The sequence below is a fragment of the Engraulis encrasicolus genome, chromosome 23 (genome assembly GCF_034702125.1).
Source record: "Engraulis encrasicolus isolate BLACKSEA-1 chromosome 23, IST_EnEncr_1.0, whole genome shotgun sequence".
NCBI lineage: Eukaryota > Metazoa > Chordata > Actinopteri > Clupeiformes > Engraulidae > Engraulis > Engraulis encrasicolus.
Window position 1 is genome coordinate 21,982,247 of NC_085879.1, and position 8,219 is coordinate 21,990,465.

General features: G+C 41.2%; 2 protein-coding genes across 3 annotated transcripts in view; one reads left to right on the forward strand and one right to left on the reverse strand.

The window, feature by feature from the left end:
- On the forward strand, nt 1-6,682 carry LOC134439776 (carbonic anhydrase 6-like). The gene is made up of 7 exons (XM_063189686.1): nt 1-22; nt 519-686; nt 919-1,070; nt 2,099-2,194; nt 2,995-3,070; nt 5,089-5,252; nt 5,978-6,682. Exons 2-7 carry the CDS (start codon nt 656-658, stop codon nt 6,071-6,073), a joined length of 615 nt encoding a protein of 204 aa, XP_063045756.1. The 5' UTR covers nt 1-22; nt 519-655; the 3' UTR covers nt 6,074-6,682.
- Nucleotides 6,112-8,219, reverse strand: part of pcdh12 (protocadherin 12) — a 29,012-nt gene continuing 26,904 nt past the window's right edge. Inside the window, exon 4 of one of the 2 annotated variants that reach the window (XM_063189677.1) lies at nt 6,112-8,219. This exon is cut by the window's right edge and continues 372 nt beyond it. In XM_063189677.1, the coding sequence (XP_063045747.1) occupies nt 8,104-8,219 (116 nt within the window). In that variant the 3' untranslated portion in view covers nt 6,112-8,103. The other variant, XM_063189676.1, reaches the window with a different exon arrangement.

Here is an 8,219-nt window from a genome sequence, read left to right on the forward strand (position 1 = left end):
TGTTACCATCTTCCTGAATGTGGTAAGTGGCATTCCTATTTCCTCTTCTGCATTATGAACTGTATTCTCACAAGTATTTCTGACTTCTCAATTGCAAACCACAGACTTGTGTTAATGCACAACATATGGTAGAGACTTTTATTGAAGTGAATTTAGGGAATAAGGTGACCTGATATCCCAACTCTCTCTCTCCTGGCTTCACACACACCACACACTACAGTACACATTCAGAGACATCAGCAGAGAAGCTGGCAGGGGAGAGAAAGGGGTCAGTTGTCCTGGGCCCAGCAGGGAGAGTTTAAGCCCAGAATTGGGATCTCATTTCATTGTATGGTATTGGATGGGGGTGCCCTCTCAGATGACTTTGTTCCTGGCCCTGCACATACTGTAGTAGGCACCCACACAGACAGAACTCTAACAAGCATCCTTCTCTCTCTCTCTCTCTCTCTTTCTCTCTCTCTCTCTCTCTCTCTCTCTCTCTCTCTCTCTCTCTCTCTCTCTCTCTCTCTCTCTCTCAGATGATTCCACCTGGGCTGCGATTCCTAACACCTTCTGTAATGGAACGCGTCAGTCTCCCATCAACATCAGCTCCGGCGTGGACGAGGATCCCGGTCTAGTGCCTTTCAACTTAACCGGCTTTGACAACCGAACTGTCATGTCAAAAATCATCAACACAGGCAAAACGGGTAATTTGACAAAGTATTGCACCTTCCACTTTTTTATCTCTACTATCTGCTGATTCTGTTGTGATAAACATGTTATCTCTCTCTCTCTCTCTCTCTCTCTCTCTCTCTCTCTCTCTCTCTCTCTCTCTCTCTCTCTCTCTCTTTCTCCCTCTCCCTCTCCCTCTCTCTCTCTATCACCCTTTATCTCGCTCTCCCTCTTTCTCTCTTTTCATCTCTCTCTGTCCATCTTCAGTGAAGGTTATGTTTAAACCTAAGAGTTTGGGTTTGAGTGGAGGCTCTCTCTCCGCGGACTACTTGCCCCTGCAGTTCCATCTGCACTGGGGCAACCTCAGCTCTGTCCCTGGCTCTGAGCATGCTGTGGATGGACAGCGCTACCCCATGGAGGTATAGTCGCAGTCCCTATACTGAGATAGCTGATATCTCTTCTACGACCCTGGGCCAAGTACAATGTTTTGCTCGTTTTGCACTCTGAATGGGTGACACTTAGAATATTACATCTCAATGATTTTCCTAGCCTAGTACTGACCATCCCATAATACTACCATTTCATTTCGTATGCTGCTCATTGAAACTGCGCTGCCTATTGCCAAATTTGATCTTTTCATGAATATTTACCAAGTAATAAACTAATACTAATTTGTATGGCCAAAGTAAAGTACGTTTTTCAGCTACAAATTCAATGGCGGAATAGAAATTCAAAATGGCAGACAATGGAGAAGTAATGAATACTTAGAATTTGATGGTGGTGGTAAATATTTGTGAAAAGGGTAGCATTTGTGAATGGTCAGCATGAATTCTGGAAATGAACTATTAAAAATAGTGCACCTTTAAAATCGTCCTGCTATCATTACCATGACACACAATTCAACACTATTTAGTCCAATGACGGCTTATGGTCTTGATAGTGCACTCTGTGTCATATCGCTCTGAAACAAGTCAGCACATACACAGTCATGATGTCTACATGGACAATGAGGTCAAGGCCCTTCACAGGCAATAGTCTGCCAAATAGTACAGCAGTAATTGTACAATGACTTGAAACAGTTGACAAGTTGGTCTACACTAGTGTTTCTCAACGAGGGCGCTACAGCCCCCAAGGGGCGTTGAGGAGCCCTGGGGGGGCGTTGAGAAGGAGTGGGGGCAGGGCTTAGTTACTATTGGGAGGCATTAGTCTATTTTATTTTTCAATACAAAGGCGGGCATTGGCAGGCTTATGATGAGGTCAAGGGGGCATTGTGAGGCTTATGATGAGGTCAAGTGGGCATTTGATCAAAAAAAAAGGTTCAGAACCACTGGTCTACTCGGTCATGATGTCTATGGGCAATGTGGTCTAGTGTTGCAGTCAGACAGCAGTCTGCTAAATAGCACAGCAGTAGCAACACACCTCTAATGTCTTGTTATCTCCTTTGCAGATGCACATTCTCAGTGTTAAAAGTATCTACAGCAGCAATTTTTCGCAAGCTACAAAGGACAGCGAAGGGCTGGCTGTCCTTGGCTTCTTCATTGAGGTACTGTATTCCTTTAGTATCCTTTGTCCCTGAAAAGACTAGTCTAGGATAGTCACTAAGTGAAGCATGTTGACTGTTGGAATAAGCAGAGGCGTATTAGCACCAGGCTTGTACGAAATTCCGAATTGAATGAATTGAAATTCAAAGTAATGCCATAATATGAACACTAGGTGCTGTCATTACCTTGAATTTCTTTGAATTTAATCTACATCACCCATTGAGAGTACATAGAACACCACCACCGAGTGTTCATATTATGGCATTACTGTGAATTTCAATTAATTCAATTCGGAATTTCGTACAAGTCTGGGGTGAATTTCTCAAAACCAAAGTTGCTTACTACATTAGCTACTTTGTTGTTTTCAATGCATTTTCCCATTGGCAACTACCGAAGTTGCTAACATGCTAACAACTTCTCTTTTAAGAAACTCACCCCTGATTAGCACGTCCTGATGCTATTACAACACAAGTACACGATTTGACATAGTTTATGCACTAGTTATTCCACTGTACCTAGTCAGGTAAATACACTGTAATAGGGGCCCTGATGAAGACCTGGTACTGTATGGTCGAAACATGTTGGCTTTGTTAAATCATGATATAGCCAAAAAATGTAAAAAAAGGGTTTTTAAAATCTCCTTCGTCTTTGATTACTATTTGGTTTTGTCTTTGTGAATCCTTTTGAATGACAATGCAATAGTACTTTTGGTTTTACTTTACATTGCTCTGGGAATGAGTATCTGTTGTCGCACACACATCTGACCAGAGAATTCCCCATTTCTGTCATTCCTCGACTACAGGTGGATGATGACACAGTGGATCAGCCAGAGAGCTGGAGGAAGCTGACATCTTATCTCTCCAAAATCACTGAAAAGGGTGAGTGAAGGGTTAACCCAGACAGACCAAGGTGAAATCTAGTTTGTTATCGAGCAGTGTGATTCACTCATACACAGGGCCGTGAAAGAACATCTGATAAGGGAGCCTATTTGTATACTATCAAACTAAATCTTTGTCTGAATAGATTAAATGCACTGTACCATTCATAACTAATAGTGTGTGTGCATGTGCGTGCATGTGTGCGTGTGTGTACCTGCCTGCCTGCCTGCCTGCCTGCCTGCCTGCATGTCTACTTACAGTGAGTCCAATATGTATTTGATCCCTTGCTGATTTTGTTGGTTTGCCTACTAACAAAGACATGATCAGTCAATAAATGTTATGATAATGTGTATTCTAATATGGAGAGACAGAATATCAAAAAGAAAATCCAGAAATTAACTGAAGAGAATATATATTAATTTATTTCCATTTCATCGAGCAAAATAAGTATTTGATCCCCTGCCGACTGATTACAGTTCCGGGCCCACAGACCAGATGGGCACTTCCGATCAACTTGTCATTTGAATTAAAGACACCTGTACATACTAACATGCATTAAAGACACATTGGATCAGGGGAATTAGTCCATAGCATGAGTGAATCAGTCACACTCCAACCTCACCAGCATGGGAAAGACCAAAGAGTGGTCAAATGATATCAGGGACACGATTTTAGACCTGAACAACGATTAAATGGGCTGCAAAGTCACAAGGAAGAGACTGGGTATTAATGACCCAGCTGTTGATGCATTTCTTCCAAAATGTGAGGAATACAAAATGACTATCCATCAGCCTGTCTGGGGTTCTATAGGAGATTTGACCTTTTGTAGGGATTTGATAATCATGAGAACAGAAAGAAATCACCCTAGAGCTGTACGGGATGAACTAGGCAATGATATCAAAGCTACTGGGACCAAAATCACTGAGAAAACTACTGGTAGCACTTAATGCCACAGAGGTTTAAAATTCTGTAGTGCACACATGGTACCTCTACTTCAGAAGGAACCTGTGCAGTCCCACTTGAGGTTTGCCAACGGACATCAGACTGGTTTAGGATATGATAAGGAGGTGCTGTAGTCAGATGAAACCAAAATCAAGCTGTTTGGTATTATCACAATTCAATGTGTTTTGAGAAAGAGTACTGCTGTCTATGATCCCAAGAACACCCTCCTCGCCATAATGCATGTTAGTGGTATCATTATGGTTTGAGGGTGTTTTTCTGGCCAAGGCACAGGACAACTTCACATCGTCAACGAATGGATGGAGGGAGACATGTAATGTGCAATCCTGAGTGCAAACGTCCTTCCCTCCACCACTACACTGAAGGGTGGGCCATTTTTGGATCTCCCAACATGACAATAATACTCAACACAGAGTCAAAGCAACGAAGGAGTGGCTCAATAAGAAGCATATTAAAGACGTGAAGTGGCCAAGACAGTCTCCAAATATTAACCCATATAGTAATTCTATGGAGAGAACTGAACCTCTCATTTGCCAAGCTACAGCCACAAACTATTAATGTTTTAGAGATAATGTGCAAAGAAAAATGGGCAAAAATATGTTCTACTATATGGACAAACATTGTCATCAACTAAAAGAAGCATCTGACCTCCAGACCGCTAGACAACCAGAGCTTTGCCACAAAGCACTTTATCTTCTTTAGCTAGAGGGGTCAAATACTTATTTGCCTAAATTAAATACAAATAAATTAAAATATATTATTTTAAGTTATTTTCTGGAATTTCTTTTTGATATTCTGTCTCTCCATGTTTGAATACATATTATCATAAATGTATAGACTGATCATGTCTTTATTAGTGGGCAAACCGGCAAAATCAGCAAGGGATCAAATACATATTGGACTCACTGTAAATGTGGGGACCCAAGTTTTATTCTGGCCTGGGTCATTTCTCAAGCCTACACCATCGCTCTGACTTTCCTATACCGGAAAGTCTGAGGGACACAAACATATTTAATAATAATACTTGTGACAAGTGACGAGCTGAATTCTAACTGCAGGCCAGTCTGTGAGGAATATCAGTGGTATCTCCCTGGATGACCTGATCGGTGGAGTGGACACCACGTCCTACTACAGATACCTGGGCTCCGTCACGGTCCCTGCTTGCCATGAGATCGTTGTTTGGACCGTCTTTAAGGAACCCATCAAAGTCAGCAAGAATCTGGTAAGTCTGCCCTGAAAAATCCTAACGAGTGTGCAAATGTCTTACAAAAAAAAAAACGTCACTTTTTTGTTCAGCACCAGGGATTGTGCACAAAGTCAAGCCACAAGTCCTTCCTGGACCTCTCAATTTTCCTCTCGGATTTGATTGATGTGACGTGTATTTTCTCTCATGGGAAAAAGAAACAAAAGCTCCTTAGGTCTGGAAAAGTGAATATAGTGGATGTTTACGTGAAGAGAAAGCTGCATGAGGTCCAGGATGGGAAAGATTAAGAATATCTAAGAAAAAACAACGCCGCATAAATGCTTTGTCATATTGCTGATGAAACATCCAGTCTTTTAATCTCATATTAAAGCAAGTACACTTGAAATATGTTAAATATTCTTGTGATGAGTTTTAAACTCACACCCAAAAACTATATATCTGCAGTCAAATTCACTTGAAGAATACTATGATCAGTGGTGTAGTCTACTTTTTTATGGTGGGTATACTGTATAGTTGAGTATACTGTATATATTTCTGCTATTCAAAACAATGGATCAATCAATTTTAAGTGGGTATACTGAAATCCCTGAAATTTAGAAGTGGGTATACTCCGTATATCCGCGTTCTGCGTAAACTACACCACTGACTATGATCACCCTTTTAATCCAAGAATGTTGACCACAAGCACATTTGCCTGGAAATGCAAACCTCCAGTCATCCTGAATGTTTTTTTGTGTTTTCAGATCGATCAGTTCAGCACAACTGTGCGGGTTGGCAACAACTGTTCAGAGTTCATCACCAACAACTACCGCACCCTGCAGCCCCTCAATGGCAGATGAGATTGGCTATATCTTTCTTCTCTGTGGCTAATATGCCCAACAAACTTATGGTGCTGTACCAAGCTGCTGCAGTCCACCGTTGCCTCCTCAGGACTGTAGTGGGTGATATGCACAGTAAAAAACCCTCAGTGTTAATTCAACACTTAGCATGGGCACCAAATACAGTCTAGAAAGCTCTAAATGAACGAAGTGTTGAATTAGCTCTGCGTTTTTTACCATGTGGGGTGTCAAAATGTCTGTGAAAATCTCATTCGTCTAGGTCATGTTATTTAAAAGTGTAGTTGTAAGAAACTATTTGTACTGTATATGGGGTGTTATAGGTGCAGTTACACAGGTGTTGACACAATTTAAAAAACTTGGTTAAAAATCATTCCCATTTTTATTTTGACATGGATTTAAATAACATTGTATTATTACATCATGTTCATAATCAATGTGTTAATCAGTGTTTTGTTTGTAACATAGGCTGTGACACAGACTGCATTTTTGTCACTTTGTATCATTTTCTATAAAAAGCAATGCCCAATGGTGTCTTCATCTGTGTACATAATGTTATCTGCCCCAAATAAAATTAAATGTCATTTCATATACAGCATAAGGGGCAGAACAGAGTTTGAGGTCATGTTATACTTGTTTTGTTCATTCACTTTTTCTTATTTTACAAATATATACACTTCCCCCATCCTCATGTTGAAAATACTCTTGAAATCTTTGTCTAATGGTAACAAAAAATAATCTGTCAAAGGGGACTTGTCATTCGGTCAAATGGTGGATCACCACGAGGAGTATGTGAGTGAACACTTTAAAGCTTTATGCTTTAATTCGTTAGAGTTCAGGAGGGAATTTTAGGACATAGTTTGTGGACACAAATCTTGCAAAGCATCACATGCACCAATAATATGTCTCTCATATAGTAATAAAAATAATAATAATAAAAAAACATGTAAATGTTCTCAGTTCAACAAACATCACCTGCATCATCAGACACTGAGAAGGGGGCATGTCTACAAGGATTCAGGGTTCTCTCATTCTGCTTATGCCCTTGTGGTGTGAGGCAAGACGTCATTGACGATAGAAGTTTTATTCGATATCTGGCAAAAGTAAAAGCACAGCACAAGGCCAGAAGCACAAGGAAAGGAGAGGAGGTTAGATATTGTGTTGGACACCAAGGTTCTGTATTCATATCTTTAGCACCTCAAAGTACAGTTTTAAGGCCTCTAATTTATGCCAATACTGGAATACGTATGGAGTTTTATTCATTTACGTATATTCAGGCCACCCTTAACCAAAAACATGACCAACCAGTTGGGGTGTCGTAAAAGTCCTATCTCTGTCCCCACCAGCACTTTTCAAAACTAAAATGACGACCTTGGGACTAATGGCGGTCGACATCCGCTGAAATGTCCCTGAATTTCTCGGCCAGGCTGAGCAAAGCATGGAGGTGGGGGTGGAGGTGTGGGTCTTCCTGTTGCTATGGAGTTCACCAAGTCCGCAGCCTTCCCAGCTTCCGCAGCCAGAACAATGGAATATTTAAAAGAAAAAAAAATGAACCACAGACTCACTTGGAGAAATGTGGTACTACGGTCTGTAAGCAAGGCTAATGAAAATTCATTTGTCTCTACTAACCCCATTCTTACATGGACTGGTAATTAGCCCAAAAGTATGCCACTGAAGAAACAATTGCTCTCTGGAAAAGTCACAATATACACACACCTACCCTGCAAAACAAAAAGGCAAAAAGAAATGTCTCAACGTGGAGACACGTTCTAAGATGTCCTTAGTTTGTCATACCAGTGACTGTGATAGGCTTCATTTCTGCGTCATGGAATAGTGCACCATTGTTTACTGTTTGAGTCAGCTGAGTGGATCCCAATATGGCCGCCAAGTTGGAATCAAAGATTCTCTACTACAGTATATGATTCTATAATCAATTCTCTCTGTTGTCATTCCATGACGCTTTTGCAGTCGATAGGGCAGATTTAGTCTGTTCAGTATTTACAATCTTTAGACGCCTGTGCTCTGCACAGATCCTAACCAGAGGAGTGCATGTTATGGGGGGGAGGAGGAGGAGGCCAATTGTCACTGTCCACTGCGTGGTGGTGCCGTGTGGCGGCGAGCGGTGAGGGCGAGGCAACACCAGCACCCC